This window comes from Oncorhynchus gorbuscha, linkage group LG19, assembly GCF_021184085.1.
Source record: "Oncorhynchus gorbuscha isolate QuinsamMale2020 ecotype Even-year linkage group LG19, OgorEven_v1.0, whole genome shotgun sequence".
In the NCBI taxonomy this organism is placed as follows: Eukaryota; Metazoa; Chordata; class Actinopteri; order Salmoniformes; family Salmonidae; genus Oncorhynchus; species Oncorhynchus gorbuscha.
This window is the reverse complement of record NC_060191.1, coordinates 6,501,939-6,518,980: the sequence shown is the minus strand read 5'-3', so window position 1 is coordinate 6,518,980 and position 17,042 is coordinate 6,501,939. Positions and strand designations below refer to the sequence as shown.

The following is a 17,042-nucleotide window of genomic DNA, read 5'->3' as shown; positions in this document are numbered from 1 at the left end:
CTGGACATTTTGTTAATTCATGTCCAGTAAAAGCCAGAGCTCATCTGTAAGCGGAGGGCTACAGGTGAGCGCAACTACTCAAGTCTCTCCATCAAGGTCCTGTACTACTTTGTCGGTCCACCTACGCTGGACCGGTTCGGGTGCTACATGTAGTGCCTTGATAGACTCTGGGGCTGAGGGTTGTTTCATGGACGAAGCATGGGTTCGGAAACATGACATTCCTTTCAGAGAGTTAGATAAGCCTACGCCCATGTTCGCCTTAGATGGTAGTCATCTTCCCAGTATCAGATTTGAGACACTACCTTTAACCCTCACAGTATCTGGTAACCACAGTGAGACTATTTCTTTTTTGATTTTCCGTTCACCGTTTACACCTGTTGTTTTGGGTCATCCCTGGCTAGTATGTCATAATCCTTCTATTAATTGGTCTAGTAATTCTATCCTATCCTGGAACGTTTCTTGTCATGTGAAGTGTTTAATGTCTGCCATCCCTCCCGTTTCTTCTGTCCCTACTTCTCAGGAGGAACCTGGCGATTTGACAGGAGTGCCGGAGGAATATCATGATCTGCGCACGGTCTTCAGTCGGTCCCGAGCCAACTCCCTTCCTCCTCACCGGTCGTATGATTGTAGTATTGATCTCCTTCCGGGGACCACTCCTCCTCGAGGTAGACTATACTCTCTGTCGGCTCCCGAACGTAAGGCTCTCGAGGATTATTTGTCTGTGTCTCTTGACGCCGGTACCATAGTGCCTTCTTCTTCTCCGGCCGGGGCGGGGTTCTTTTTGTTAAGAAGAAGGACGGTACTCTGCGCCCTGCGTGGATTATCGAGGGCTGAATGACATAACGGTTAAGAATCGTTATCCGCTTCCCCTTATGTCATCAGCCTTCGAGATTCTGCAGGGAGCCAGGTGCTTTACTAAGTTGGACCTTCGTAACGCTTACCATCTCGTGCGCATCAGAGAGGGGGACGAGTGGAAAACGGCGTTTAACACTCCGTTAGGGCATTTTGAGTACCGGGTTCTGCCGTTCGGTCTCGCCAATGCGCCAGCTGTTTTTCAGGCATTAGTTAATGATGTTCTGAGAGACATGCTGAACATTTTTGTTTTTGTCTATCTTGACGATATCCTGATTTTTTCTCCGTCACTCGAGATTCATGTTCAGCACGTTCGACGTGTTCTACAGCGCCTTTTAGAGAATTGTCTCTACGTAAAGGCTGAGAAGTGCTCTTTTCATGTCTCCTCCGTTACTTTTCTCGGTTCCGTTATTTCCGCTGAAGGCATTCAGATGGATTCCGCTAAGGTCCAAGCTGTCAGTGATTGGCCCGTTCCAAGGTCACGTGTCGAGTTGCAGCGCTTTTTAGGTTTCGCTAATTTCTATCGGCGTTTCATTCGTAATTTCGGTCAAGTTGCTGCCCCTCTCACAGCTCTTACTTCTGTCAAGACGTGTTTTAAGTGGTCCGGTTCCGCCCAGGGAGCTTTTGATCTTCTAAAAGAACGTTTTACGTCCGCTCCTATCCTCGTTACTCCTGACGTCACTAGACAATTCATTGTCGAGGTTGACGCTTCAGAGGTAGGCGTGGGAGCCATTCTATCCCAGCGCTTCCAGTCTGACGATAAGGTTCATCCTTGCGCTTATTTTTCTCATCGCCTGTCGCCATCTGAGCGCAACTATGATGTGGGTAACCGTGAACTGCTCGCCATCCGCTTAGCCCTAGGCGAATGGCGACAGTGGTTGGAGGGGGCGACCGTTCCTTTTGTCGTTTGGACAGACCATAAGAACCTTGAGTACATCCGTTCTGCCAAACGACTTAATGCCCGTCAAGCTCGTTGGGCGTTGTTTTTCGCTCGTTTCGAGTTTGTGATTTCTTACCGTCCGGGTAGCAAGAACACCAAGCCTGATGCCTTATCCCGTCTGTTTAGTTCTTCTGTGGCTTCTACTGATCCCGAGGGGATTCTTCCTTATGGGCGTGTTGTCGGGTTAACAGTCTGGGGAATTGAAAGACAGGTTAAGCAAGCACTCACGCACACTGCGTCGCCGCGCGCTTGTCCTAGTAACCTCCTTTTCGTTCCTGTTTCCACTCGTCTGGCTGTTCTTCAGTGGGCTCACTCTGCCAAGTTAGCTGGTCATCCCGGTGTTCGAGGCACTCTTGCGTCTATTCGCCAGCGCTTTTGGTGGCCGACTCAGGAGCGTGACACGCGCCGTTTCGTGGCTGCTTGTTCGGACTGCGCGCAGACTAAGTCGGGTAACTCTCCTCCTGCCGGTCGTCTCAGACCGCTCCCCATTCCTTCTCGACCATGGTCTCACATTGCCTTAGACTTCATTACCGGTCTGCCTTTGTCTGCGGGGAAGACTGTGATTCTGACGGTTGTCGATAGGTTCTCTAAGGCGGCACATTTCATTCCCCTCGCTAAACTTCCTTCCGCTAAGGAGACGGCACAAATCATTATTGAGAATGTATTCAGAATTCATGGCCTCCCGTTAGACGCCGTTTCAGACAGAGGCCCGCAATTCACGTCACAGTTTTGGAGGGAGTTCTGTCGTTTGATTGGTGCGTCCGTCAGTCTCTCTTCCGGGTTTCATCCCCAGTCTAACGGTCAAGCAGAGAGGGCCAATCAGACGATTGGTCGCATACTACGCAGCCTTTCTTTCAGAAACCCTGCGTCTTGGGCAGAACAGCTCCCCTGGGCAGAATACGCTCACAATTCGCTTCCTTCGTCTGCTACCGGGTTATCTCCGTTTCAGAGTAGTCTGGGTTACCAGCCTCCTCTGTTCTCATCCCAGCTTGCCGAGTCCAGCGTTCCCTCCGCTCAAGCGTTTGTCCAACGTTGTGAGCGCACCTGGAGGAGGGTGAGGTCTGCACTTTGCCGTTACAGGGCACAGACGGTGAGAGCCGCCAATAAACGCAGGATTAAGAGTCCAAGGTATTGTTGCGGCCAGAGAGTGTGGCTTTCCACTCGCAACCTTCCTCTTACGACAGCTTCTCGTAAGTTGACTCCGCGGTTCATTGGTCCGTTCCGTGTCTCCCAGGTCGTCAATCCTGTCGCTGTGCGACTGCTTCTTCCGCGACATCTTCGTCGCGTCCATCCTGTCTTCCATGTCTCCTGTGTTAAGCCCTTTCTTCGCACCCCCGTTCGTCTTCCCTCCCCCTCCCGTCCTTGTCGAGAGCGCACCTATTTACAAGGTACATAAGATCATGGACATGCGTTCTCGGGGACGGGGTCACCAATACCTAGTGGATTGGGAGGGTTACGGTCCTGAGGAGAGGAGTTGGGTTCCGTCTCGGGACGTGCTGGACCGTTCACTCATCGATGATTTCCTCCGTTGCCGCCAGGATTCCTCCTCGAGTGCGCCAGGAGGCGCTCGGTGAGTGGGGGTACTGTCATGTTTGTCATTTATTATCATGTCTTGTCCCTGTGCTCCCCATGCTATTCGTTTCCCTCTGCTGGTCTTATTTGGTTCTTTCCCTCCTTCTATCCCTCTCTCTCCCCCTCCCTCTCTCACTCTCTCGCTCTCTCTTCTCTCTATCGTTCCGTTCCTGCTCCCAGCTGTTCCTATTCCCCTAATCATCATTTAGTCTTCCCACACCTGTTCCCGATCCTTTCCCCTGATTAGAGTCCCTATTTATTCCTTTGTGATCCGTTCCTGTCCCGTCGGTTCCTTGTATTGTATTCACCATGCTGTGATTGCGTTTCGCCCTGTCCTGTCGTGTTTTTGCTGTGATTGTGTATCGCCCTGTCCTGTCGTGTTTTTTTGCCTTCATCAGATGCTGCGTGTGAGCAGGTGTCTCTGTCGACTACGGCCTGCGCCTACCCGAAGCGACCTGCAGTCTGTGGCCGCTTCTCCAGTTGTTTCCCCTCTACAAGTCTAGAGGATTTCTGTTATTCCGTTTTGGACTTAAATAAACTCTGTTTCTGTTAAGTCGCTTTTGGGTCCTCTTTCACCTGCATGACAGTTTACCTGGCAGATGTCCTGAGACTGGTCCACGGTCCATAGGTCTCCCCCTTGGCTCATTTTCAGCCCCTGCATCACCCCCATGTAAAAATGTCAACATCATGACAGTCAACACTTTTTGGTCTTTATTCTCAGTGAACCGTTCAGATAACTGGTTCAAAAGTCGCCTACCTTTCAATTGTCTCAATGCTGGTGTGTAATCAAAAATCTCATATTGAGGTGAGCTTGTCTACCTGGACAAGTATCTGCTGATTCCGCTCTACGATCCTATAGACACCTTACCTGTCAAGTCTATAGAAACTACTTTTGACTGGCTGTGATCTAGTTCAATCTACACTGAAACAAATAAATGTTCTTAAATGGTTCTTCTTTAGCTCCTAAGGTTCCTTAGAGAACTCTTGCCCGATAAAGAATCTTTGAGTTAAGTGTGGGGTTCTTGACATGGCATCTACAGTTCTTCAGAATTCTAAAAGGTTCTTGAAATGTATGGAAACCTGCAGATGTGTCCCTTTCATAGCACACAGCAAATTGGCCAGTGTTAACTAGTGTTGATTGTTCAGTGTCACATTTCTAGTGTTGATTCAAAAGTTAACATAACATTGTAAAGAGTAGAGTTAAATTAACACTCAGTTGTGTAAAAGAGCCCCAGTGTTTGTGTTAATAACCAGAGTTGAACCATAACCACGCCCATCATTATCATATTTTCCAGCATGCTCTATTGAAGGTGGATTTAATTTTAATAGTTTTTTCAAAATGTATGTTTTTCACATACATTGATTGATTAATTCATCTTATGCTACTCAAATATAAATAACATACATTTTTCTAAATGATTCCAATCTGTTACTTGGATTTATTGCACCCATTACTGAAATTGTTGTCCCAGTTTAGATGTCTAAGGTAGTCTCATATCTTAGTCTTCCCAACCCTAGCACTGTCAGTCATTCTGAATGCAGGTTGTGGGTGACTAAAATATTCCAATTGTTGTATATCCCCACTCTGGCTGGATTTCAATAGGAATTACACATCACTTTGCAAGCCAGCATAATGTGAGTTTCAGGCCTTATGAAATATGTCATGTATTTTCTTAAACAATGACAACATATTTAGAATCTCACTTGGTGTAGGCCACAGAACTGAACATGAATGAATGCAACAACCATGTCTCGGTCACCAGCAAACACGGCCCTGGGCGGTACTGGTAAGTAGTGATGTTACGTTTAAAACTGGAGCTCTGAGGCAAGCTTCAAAATCGCTAAGCAGCTACCTTCAAAGCGGTGTACCGATGCTTGTATCACTTTATCAGAAGTACTTTATCAAAGACACCCGAAGCTTTGTTTGGTCACGTGTTTTTTCAACCCATGCGAGATCCCACTGATTTCTCGGTGGTTTGGGCGCTTTCTTTGATTCCAAGCTGCTTTCAAACACTGACCTCTTCTGGACACCGTACTTGCAAATATAGTTAGGATTTTGTACCAAAATGTTCAGCTAATCGGTAGCTTAGCAAGTAGAGTAGGGAACTATGGAACATTCATGGATGTGAGGATATGAGGTTGAATCCTGTTGTAGGCACCTTACTTAGAAAATAGTTTTATTTATGTGAAACCACACTTTCTGCACTGTTATTCAAATCATGTTCAAAATGTGTTTTATTAATATATATAAGCTTCTGTCTTAATCATTCTAAATAAAGCCTTAGATTCAGTTTGTTTTTATTTTTTAGATTCAGTTTTTGAAAACAGGGAACCATAATGTTAGATGCAGACCAACTCAATTGATTATAGGCTACTAACGCCAATGACTTACCGCTAGGGTGGCTGCTTTGAAGAGAATGCCAAGAGTGTGCAAAGCTGCCATCAAGGTAAAGGGTGGCTACTTTGAAGAATCTCAAATATAACATATATTTTGATATGTTTAACAGTATATTGGTTACTACATGATTCCATATGTGTTATTTCACAGTTTGACCACCTGACTGTGCTGCTGCTCCAGTTTCAACTGTTCTGCCTTATTATTATTTGACCATGCTGGTCATTTATGAACATTTGAACATCTTGGTCATGTTCTGTTATAATCTCTACCCGGCACAGCCAGAAGAGGACTGGCCACCCCACATAGCCCGGTTCCTCTCTAGGTTTCTTCCTAGGTTTTGGCCTTTCTAGGGAGTTTTTCCTAGCCACCGTGCTTTTACACCTGCATTGTTTGCTGTTTGGGGTTTTAGGCTGGGTTTCTGTACAGCACTTTGAGATATCAGCTGATGTACGAAGGGCTATATAAATAAATTTGATTTGATTTGATTTGATGTCTTCACTATTATTTTACAATATAGAAAATAGTAAAAATAAAGAAAAACACAGAAATGAGTAAGTATGTTCAAACTTTTGACTGGTACATTTGGTGATGTTTTTGTTCGTTTTGGACTTTGGTGAGTTTATTTTTAGCAGTTCGGGCACGCCAAACATTTCTGAAGGCAAGTTGAAGTCCGGAGCCGAAGTTTACGCCCTTTCATTGGTGATTGGTCCACAGTAGGGATTCTTTAATAAAGTCTTGGTTGCCATTCAACATGAACCTTTAGCTCCCACTTCCCTATTGTGTGATAGTTATTTGTAATGGCTGTCAATGGTTTTACATTTGTTGTCTTAGGTCTGTTAGGTCTTAGGTCCCTCTGTATGTAGTGTTGTGTTGTCTCTCTTGTCGTGATGTGTGTTTTGTCCTATATTTTTATTTAATTTATTGACATTTTTAATCTCAGCCCCCATCCCCGCAGGAGGCCTTTTGGCTTTTGGTAGGCCGTCATTGAAAATAAGAATTTGTTTTTAACTGACTTGCCTAGTTAAAGAAAGGTTAAATAAAAAATAAACAAATTAAATAAAACATGCCTACATGCCTCCCCCACATATATTTTTTATTCTAAAATACTTAGAATAATAAAGAAACATTTTAATAGTAAAATGTTTAGCCCCCAAATGTAGGAGTGTAGGGGGGTAAAAAATAAAACAAACACAAATATACTGTAGACTGAAACAACCTCATCTGAGGGCTGAGAGCATGTCACGACTTCTACCAAAGTCGATGCCTCTCCTTGTTCGGGCGATGCTCGGCGGTCGACGTCACCGGTCTTCAAGCCATCATTGATCCATTTTTCATTTTCCATTGGTTTTGTCTTGTCTTCCTACACACCTGGTTTCAATCCCATTCATTACCTGTTGTGTATTTAACCCTCTGTTTCCCCTCATGTCCTTGTCAGATATTGTTTGTTGTTCAGTATTCGTGTTGTTTGTATTGGTGCGCGACGGGTCCTCGTATGCACTTTGTTTTTTTGTATTCATAGTTTGAGTTATGTTTGTTTTGAAGTTATTAAACAACTCCATTCCACTCAGTTTGATTCTCCTGCGCCTAACTTCCCTGCCACCTATACACATGACTCTGACAGAGCATTTGATGTAAAATAGGAATTAGAACAAGTAGTGAATAATTGAGAATACACTGTTACAATCAGTGGAGTTAAATAAAAATACTTTAAAGAACTACTTAAGTTGTTTTTGGGGGTGTCTGTACTTTACTTAACTATTTATATTTTTGACAACTTTTACTTTTACTTCACTACATTCCTAAAGAAAATAATGTACTTTTTACTCCATACATTTTCTCTGACACCCAAAAGTACTCGTTACATTTTGAATGCTTAGCAGGACAGGAAAATGGTCCAATTCATTTACATTTACATTTAAGTCATTTAGCAGACGCTCTTATCCAGAGCGACTTACAAATTGGTGCATTCACCTTATGACATCCAGTGGAACAGTCACTTTACACACACTTATCAAGAGAACATCCCTGCCTCTGATCTGGTGGACTCACTAAAAACACATGCTTTGTTTGTAAATGATGTCTGAGTGTTGCAGTCTGCCCCTGGCTATCCATTAATTTTTTTAAATATATAATGATGCCGTCGGGTTTTGTAACGATCGTCGTAGGTGGAAGAAGAGGAGGACCAAACGAACAGTCCTGTGTGGTGCTGAAAAATCACTGAACAGAAAATAATCACCCACAACTCAAGGGTGAAAACAGGCTGCCTAAGTATAGTTCTCAATCAGGGACAACGATTGACAGCTGCCTCTGATTGGGAACCATACCAGGCCAAACACAGAAATACCAAATCATAGAAAAAATAACCTAGACAACCCACCCCAACTCACGCCCTGACCAAACTAAAACAAATACAAAAAAACAAAGGAACTAAGGTCAGAACGTGACAGGTTTGCTTTGTTGGCAAATTTTTTGTCGGCAGATTTTGTCAAAGTTCTCTGGATTTAAGGTGCTTTCAAAACAACTGGGAACTTGGAAAAAAACAAGGTTGAATCATGGTGGCGTCATTGATCTTCAGGCCGTAGCTCTAGAAAGAGGCTGAATTTACAATCCGAGTTGGATGACCGTTGAAAACATATTTTCCCATTCAGAGCTCATTTATTCCTGCCTCCGAGTTAACAGTTGTCAATCAATTAAAATCAGGCTTCATTGACAGCATGGCCAATGTTGAATGTTTATCATTTTAAACTGGGAAAAGAGCCTCTTAAACTATGATTACACATCTATATCAATAGCCTTTTAAATCAGTATTATACACTGTATGACCTAATTCTATTTGATAATTCATTAGACATCCAGGTATAACCAATGATGGTAAATAAAATCACATTACAGATAGTTATGCCTTGTGAAGAACAATCAAGTCGGCCTGCCAGTTTCAGTTAGAATCTGCACTAATGTAAAAGATTCATAATATCTTGCACTTATTTGCTTGTTTTGGTGAGATATTTTTTTAATGACTTTGAATGTAATAATGATCTACATTATTATTTGCATTAACCAATCATTTGGTTTTCTGTTTGGATTTACAATCCTGAACAAAAAGGTTCCAGTAAAAAGTAAAGTTTATTATACTGTCTTGTAAAATCTTTAATACAAAAATATTGATGTGCTTTACTTGGAATGGTAAAGTGACATACATGGTCCAAAAACACTGAACATGAATCGAGTCTACATTTCAACCCAGTCTTGTCCATATACACTTGCTACTACAATACAATCATTTGTTTTCGACAAATAATACTGCATACATACATAATTGCATCACACATATATTATATAATAACAATATAATGATCTGTTTTTCTGTCTTAAACCTCAGACGTATCTTACTTCCTGGTCATCCTCAGGCTCTTCCTGTTCCACATCTAAACCCAGAGCGCTGTGGCGAATCATCTGCCAGCATGCGAGGGACTTCCTGTTGCCATCTATCCCACCCCTGTGTTTGGGTCTGATCAGAGGGCTTCCAGGTCCTTTTGACATGTCAGTGTTCTCCATCTCCTCCCGCTCCTTGCTCTGGTCCTCATCCTTAGAGAAGGCTTGCACGTAGCGACGCATCTTTTGCACCAGTGGGTCGTTGCGATCCTCAACCCTGCAATGGAGACATTAAGATAGCCATTATAATACAAAGCCTGTATATGACGGGATGGGGACACTGTTAACACCACCACACCCAAGACAGAGAGTACAGTAATAGGCCAGTTAGATGACGTGTTGTTGTCTTACCGGAGGTACCAACGCTCCCCCAGGCCATAGAGCAGTCCACACACCCCCAGCCGGGGCCACAGGCAGCGGGGCAATCTTCTCTCCAACATCAGGGTAGTGGCCACCACCTACACACAGTGAGCAGGGACAAAGGATGTAAGGATCATTAGAATGGCACTGATTGGGATTCTGTATACGCTTTCATCATGGTTTTAAGCTATTTTTATGGAGTATTCACAGTGCCTTCAGAAAGTAGTCACACCCCTTAACTTATTCCACATTGTGTCGTGTTACACCCTAAATACAAAATTGATTAAATATATTTTATTTCTTAGCCAACTACACACAATACCCCATAATGACAAAGTGAAAACATGTTTTTAGAAATGCATATTTATTGAAAATGATAAACAGAAATATCTAGTTTACATAAGTATTCACACCCCTGAGTCAATACTTTCTATAAGCACCTTTGGCAGAGATTCCAGCTGTGATTCTTTCTGGGTAAGTCTCTAAGAGCTCCCCACTCCTGGATTGTGCAACATTTGCCCATTATTCTTTTCAAAATTCTTCAAGTGATGTCAAATTGGATGTTGATCATTGACAGATAAACATTTTCAGGTATTGCCATACATTTTCAAGTAGATTTAAGTCAAAACTTTAAATCGGCCACTCAGGAAAATTCACTGTCTTCTTGGTAAACAACTCCAGTATATTTGGCTTTGTGTTTTAGGTTATTGTCCTGCTGAAAGGTGAATTCATCTCCCAGTTTCTGGTGGAAAGCAGACTGAACCAAGTTTTCTTCTAGGATTTTGCCTGTGCTTAGCTCCAGTCCGTTTTTCTTTTAATTCTGAAAAACTCCCCAGTCCTTAACGCTTGCAAGCATACCCATAACATGATGCAGCCAGCAACATGATTGAAAATATGGAGAGTGGTACTCAGTAATGTGTTGTATTGGATTTGCCCCAAACATAACACTTTGTATTTAGGACAAAAAGTGAATTGCAGTATTACTTTAGTGCAAACATGTTTTGGAATATTTGTATTCTGTACAGGCTTCCTTCAATTAGGTTAGTATTGTGGAGTACCTACAATGTTGTTGATCCATCCTCAGTTCTCCTATCACAGCCATTAAACTCTGTAACTGTTTTAAAGTCGCCATTGGCCTCATGGTGAAATCCCTGAACGGTTTCCTTCCTATCCGGCAACTGAGCACCTGTATTTTTGGAGTGACTGGGTGTAATGATACACCATCCAAAACATAATGAATAACTTCACCATGCTCAAAAGGATATTCAATATCTGATTTTTGTATTTTTACCCATCTACCAATAGGTCCCCTTCCTGGCAAGGCATTGTAAAACCTCCCTGGTCTTTGTGGATGAATCAGTGTTAGAAATTCACTACTCGACTGAAGGACTTTACAGATAATTGGGGTGCAGGGATGAGGTAGTCATTCAGAAATCATGTTAAACACTATTATTGCACAAAATAAAAATCTGAAATGTCTAGAGTCAATAAGTATTCAACCCCTGTGTTATGACAAGCTTAAATAAGTCCATGCAACTCATTATGTAACTTCTTAAGAACATTTTTACTCCTGAACTTATTTAGGCTTGCCATAACAGGGGTTGAATACTTATTGACTCAAGACATTTCAGATTTTAATTTTTAATTCATTTGTAAACATTTCGAGAAACATAATTCCACTTTCACATTATGGGATATTGTGTGTAGGCCAGTGACAACAAATCTCAAATTAATCAACTTTAAATTCAGGCTGTAACACAACAAAATGTTGAAAAAGTCAAGGGGTGTGAATACTTTCTGAAGGCACTGTAATAGAAAATGTGTGCTTGTGTGTGTGTGTGTGTGCATGTGTGTGTCACACTGATGCACACCTGTGTCCTCCAGAGCTCATCCCTCTCCTGGGCAACTCTCCAGTGTGTATCACTCATCATGGCTATGAGCAGGTTGAGCAGCAGTATGTAGGAGACCACAGAGAAGGTGCAGTGCAGCACATGGACAATAGGGGGCGTTGTGATGGTGTGGTCCACTGGCAGGTCTATCAGACCCACACTCAGCTCAAACTGGGAGAACAGAGTGATGGGGAAGGAGCGGTACGCAGGTAGAGAGTCTGGGTCCTGAGTCATGTACACCATCCACAGGGCTGGGAGGGAGGGAGAGAGGGAGAGAGGGAGGGAGGGAGGGAGGGAGGGAGGGAGGGAGGGAGGGAGGGAGGGAGGGAGGGAGGGAGGGAGGGAGGGAGGGACAACAACAACCAGGGTATAAAAATAGGATTTTTATTTATACACTTGTTGGCAATTTGCTTATTTGAAACGTCAAGATCTGCTAATGCAGTTTCTCTTAAACAGAATGTACTTACAGGTAGAAAACCCCATGAGCACGATGAAGCTCAGCCACATGAACTTGGTCAGGTCTCCAAATATAATCTAGGAGGAAATTAGACAAAACACCACAACAGTTTAACATGGGAATCAAAACAGCAAAACCATACGTTCTACAGTAACGTCATGCCAATGCTTGTGTGTGTGTGTGCATTCACATGTGTGTGTCTGCTTCCCTTACACACCTTCTGTATCATGATGACGTAAGGCCCCAGCATCTGAAAGCCTCGGGCGAAGAACATGACATTGCTCCAGCCCAGCACCAGACACACAGCCATGACAACTGCCTCCCCCTGCACCCCACTGACCCTGAACACACACAGCAGCACCACCAGGAACGCATAGGCAATACTGGGGAGGAAACATAGGTTGTTACACAGGTTATAAATGCTACATAGACATGACATAACACAACAACATCACTAGGCAGGTAATAAAGGCTACATAGGCACCAAGGTTGACTTACAGAATGACATGGAAGGGTCCCCCCAGGGCCGTCTGTCCAAAGTACTGCTTGGCCCCCACTCTCAGCATATCTGGGATCTTAGGGATTGGGAATAAAACAGATTATATTGACAGCCAATAATGTGATCTAATCTACAGTGTAAATATAAGTGACATGTAAAACTATTGGGTGATGTATGTTTTACCTCCAGTAGCAGAATAACCAGGGCACCCAGGACACTGATCATCTCTCCTGCCAGACGCAAGTTGTCCCCATAGGTCACATAACTCTCCTACAGGGACAGAGAACAGGGCACGTGGATCACAAAGGGTTCATATGAACACCTCTGATTGAGGTTTGCACACAGGCTGTCATATGAAGATGCCTTCATGTCTCCCGCACCTTCAGAGTTTTCTGCACGCGGATGGTTTTGTCCATGTCAGATACAGTGTAATTCTCGGGAGCGTCCTTTAGAGGGCGATACACGCAACACAGTGTGAAGGTCCCAATGTACAGGAGGTACAGCAGCAGCAACAATCTGTACACAACACAATAATAAAATTACAATAGTAGACGTAAACAAATGACAGCATCTCAAACACAACATCAGAACATGATCCACTGTATGTGTGGTTACCTAAAGTAGTGTTTTCCATAGAGGTTCCACTTGAGACTGACCAATTGCCTAACAGGAGTCACTTCCAGTATCCTTCTTGCCTGAGAGAAGAGATCATCCTCATCATCAGTTTCCCTGTAGTGTATATTAGACCGTATCATGTTTGTGTTCGGTAATGTACCTCTCTCCTCTGGCTGCCCACGATGAGCTCCAGCACAGAGTGGTCGTCGTCGGCGACCAAGGAGTCGATCTCTGAGAGGTCATAGAGGTTAGAGCTCAGTGGTCCCAGGTTCCACTGGACGACTCGCCTCCGGTTGACCAGGTGCTGGAAGGCCTGGGAGAGAGATAGAAAAACCTTAGAAACCTAGAAATGCAGCACAATTAATTTGTAGGTTAAATACATTCTCATAACAACATATGCTGTATAAAGAATATTACGGAGGCGAAGGTTATGACTACAGGTTAAAGATAATAGGGGAAACATTATCCCTCTTCTCCTCTCATACATTGTCTCCTGATTCTTTCTCTATCCCTCTATCCATCCTCACCACAAGGTTGCCCTCCTTGGCAGCCAGTTTGAAGGGCGTTAAGCCACGATAGTTGGGCACCATGTCCAGTGGCACAGTCTGGTCCAGCTCAACGTCGTGGGCCAACAACAGATCCAACGCCAGGCATGCTAAAGTCTTATTGGGCTGCAGGACCAGAATATGGAGCACTGTGTTACCTAGGGGAGAGAGATGGAGATATTAAACTGCTGAAAATGGGAGAAGAGAGAAGAGGAGGAGGGGGAGGAGATGAAGGAGGAATGTTTCATACCAATGGAGTCCTGGGCCCTGGTGCTGGCTCCTGCGTTGATCACCATGGAGATGATGTCCTGATTCCCCACACAGGCCGCAAATGCCAGGATGTGCTCACCTAAAGTAAAGCAAACGGAATAAACATTTCCCACATTTCCCAGAATGCATTTTTATACTCCTTACAGACCACAAACAGTCATCTTACCATAGTAGAGCAGCCCTCCTCTTCTCTTCCTGAAGTACAGGCCTGTGACTCTGGGCGTGGCCACATCCGCCCCTTTACCAATCAGACTGCGGACCAGGTTAAAGTTCTGATTCACCACAGCAATGTGGAGAGGTGTCATGCCTGATTGAGAGCGAGTAAGAGAGAGAATATATTATTGTGTGAGCTTTTTGATATTATAGTGTATTTGTCCATTGTGTGTGAGACTATATGTACCAAGAAAGAGGTCAGAGGTCATGGGCTCATTGATGAGTTCAGGTGCTCCGTCCATCAGAGCTACGGCAGCATCCATGTTATCATTCAGAACTGCCACATGCAGCGCTGTCTCCCCCAGAGCACCTCTCTCAAAGATGTTAGTGGATGCACAGTCCAGAAGTTTCTTAATGCAACCTGCACTGTTCTCTTTGGCCGCAAAGAAGAGAGGGATGTCATTTGTCCTATGGGAGAGAGAGTGTGTTTGCAAGTTAGAATTCAAACACTGCATTCATAACATGTTGTAATCAGCATATCAGCATACGACTGGGAAAAATCAACTTGAACGCCCCTCCAGCTGGTAATTACTAGTGGGAAACGGTCCTTAATCTCTGAGCTCAGACTTCCCCCACATACTGAGCTCTGATATCACATATTTATGAAACGACCTCGATTACACCATTTGCAGCAGTTAAATCCAACAACAAAACAATTTTCATAAGAACCAAATTGTTCAAAGGGTTTTTGAACACTACATTTAGTTTTCAAGTATGATAGCTGTACTTTTAGTTTATGGTTGATGCAGCTTGTTTGTCATCAGCCAATCTGCATTCTCAATTAGTTAAAAGCATGTGAACACACACAAGTGATGCTCCCAGATTACAAGTAGTATTTTCTGAGTTTCTCACTTGTTATGAACGCAGCATAATAACAACCAATACTTGTCAGTAGCTGTTTTTTTTTTCTACCAATAGGAGTCTCACCTTTTGTTCTGCAGCAAAAATGTTTCATCAAGCATCTCGTTCCACCCCTTCCTGTTCTGGAGGCGGAACCTGAGCTGGCTCCACCAATGGTTGAGTTCACCTGGAGCAGATCTTGCCAGGGGTGGGGCCATCCTCTCATAGGGTGAGTCTATTTGAAACGGCTGAGATGAGAAAGAAATTTGCATGTGTGTGAGAAATTAAGTGTCAGAAACCGTGAGCTATCCTGCAACATGGTCTCAGAGCATTTAGTTTTATTCTGTAAGTAAATCCGAGACACTCCATTTAATGCAATATGTTACATTCCGAATGGCATGTATTTTAATTTATTGATCTCTATCACCCATTTCGTATGCTATATTACGAATTACAATTTGAATTATATGTTACTAATTTCCAAAACGCACAATATATTACGAATTTGGAAACGTACTCTATGTTATGGTTTAGCAAAACTGTTACTTTATTGGGCATTTAATAGGCACTTACTATAGTCTTTTTAAATTTTTTTATTTAACCTCTTGATATGGGAAAACATATTTTTTTTATGACAGAATGTTAATATTAGGTGGCGTACAATATGTTCCGAATTGCAAAACGTATTATATGTTACAGTTTTGCAAAACGTATGAAATGGTAAAAATTCTAGCTAGACGGCAAACGTTAGCTAGCTGGGTAATGTTAGCTAGGCTAGGTTTTAGGGTTAGGGGTTAGGGTTAAGGTTAGGGGAAGGGTTAGCTAAAAGGTTTATGGTTAGGGTTAGGGGTTGGGTTAACTAAAAGGGTTAAGGTTAGGGTTAGGGATTGGGTTAGCTAATATTCTAAGTAGTTGCAAAGTAGATCAAAAGTAGTAAGTAGTTGAAAAGTAGCTAATTACCTAAAATGCTAACGTTGTCCATGATCAGATTCAAACTCTCAACCTTTGGATTGCTAGATGTTGGCGTTATAAGCCACCCCTTCCACCCCAACCAATTAAACATTTGTCTTATGTAACCATACCAAATGTAACATATCATACTCATTTGAGGAGCCTGGATTTAAATGTATTATGTTACTAGTCTATGAGACCAGACTGTACCATCAGACGCAGCTCATAAAAATGGTACTAAAATCAAAACTAGAACGGGTGAGCTGTTCAGGTCAGCACAATCCCACAGACCAAACATTTTCTGGTGTTTTGTGGTGGAAAACTGAACGGGTCGAGCATAACACGTCAACACGATTACCCATAGATAACAATGCATTTGTTTTTGTGAAGCTTGCATTCAGTTGCCACTCCCTGTTGCACACAACAAGCTTACATTCTACCTGTCACAAGAGAATTCATGGCCGATTTAAGATGAAATTGTCAACCCTGTTAAGGTCAACACTGTTACGATCAACACTGTTATGGTCAACCCTGTTACTTTATTTGGCACTTAATAGGCACTTAATATAGTCTTTTTTTCTTATTTAACCTCTAGAGGTGGAAACATTTTTTAAATTTTTTATGACGGAATGCTAATATTAGGTGAAATCTCCCCAAACAATTAGACCAAGTTACACTTTTCAACAGGCACTGAATTGGTGGAGTGACCCACTTACCTTTATGAAAGAAAACAGTTAGTCCTTTACTTCTAATTGACAGTCAGGTACTACGACAACATGTGACACCAAGCTGATTTGAGAAACAGGAGGATTCACAGGTGGGGATCTATATATATATGCAGACAAGACAGATAAGAGAGGGAGGAGATAAAGGAGAGGAGGTCAAGAGGAGGATGGATGGATGAGAGAGGAGGGAGGAGAGAGGGAGGGGACAAATGGTGGAAAGGAGTAGTAGTTAAATTGAGCATTATCTTTTGGAAAGATCCATAATTTACTGCAGTATACCAAGGCCGTTTGACATTTTGCTAAAACATCTCGAACACTAAAGAGTGCTCTGGCCTTGCGCTTGACCGCCACACTCAGTTTACCTGGCAGATGTCCTGAGACTGGTTCACGGTCCATAGGTCTCCCCCTTGGCTCATTTTCAGCCCCTGCATCACCCCCATGTAAAAATGTCAACATCATGACAGTCAACACTTTTTGGTCTTTA

The 17,042-nt window shown here is 43.1% G+C and overlaps 1 protein-coding gene across 1 annotated transcript; it reads right to left on the bottom strand.

The window, feature by feature from the left end:
- Positions 1-8,743: 8,743 nt before the first annotated feature.
- On the bottom strand, positions 8,744-16,634 carry LOC124006095 (transient receptor potential cation channel subfamily V member 6-like). The gene is made up of 16 exons (XM_046315867.1): positions 16,550-16,634; positions 14,970-15,130; positions 14,230-14,450; positions 13,996-14,136; positions 13,810-13,908; positions 13,542-13,717; positions 13,175-13,327; positions 13,015-13,094; positions 12,780-12,915; positions 12,583-12,669; positions 12,399-12,475; positions 12,118-12,283; positions 11,911-11,977; positions 11,426-11,694; positions 9,546-9,652; positions 8,744-9,411 (listed from the first exon to the last, which is right to left on the bottom strand). The coding sequence occupies exons 2-16, from the start codon at positions 15,098-15,100 to the stop codon at positions 9,138-9,140; spliced, it is 2,184 nt and encodes a 727-aa protein (XP_046171823.1). The 5' UTR covers positions 15,101-15,130; positions 16,550-16,634; the 3' UTR covers positions 8,744-9,137.
- Positions 16,635-17,042: the final 408 nt, after the last annotated feature.

Bases quoted from the DNA above. Each gene is read 5' to 3' on its own strand.
- LOC124006095 (XM_046315867.1), bottom strand. From the start codon at position 15,100: ATGGCCCCACCCCTGGCAAGATCTGCTCCAGGTGAACTCAACCATTGG. The intron at 12,916-13,014 runs GTAACCACACAT...TGTTGTGTACAG, and splicing joins TATGGAAAACACTACTTTAG to ATTGTTGCTGCTGCTGTACC. The intron at 9,653-11,425 runs GTGTGCATCAGT...CACTGTGTGTAG, and splicing joins ATGAGCTCTGGAGGACACAG to GTGGTGGCCACTACCCTGAT.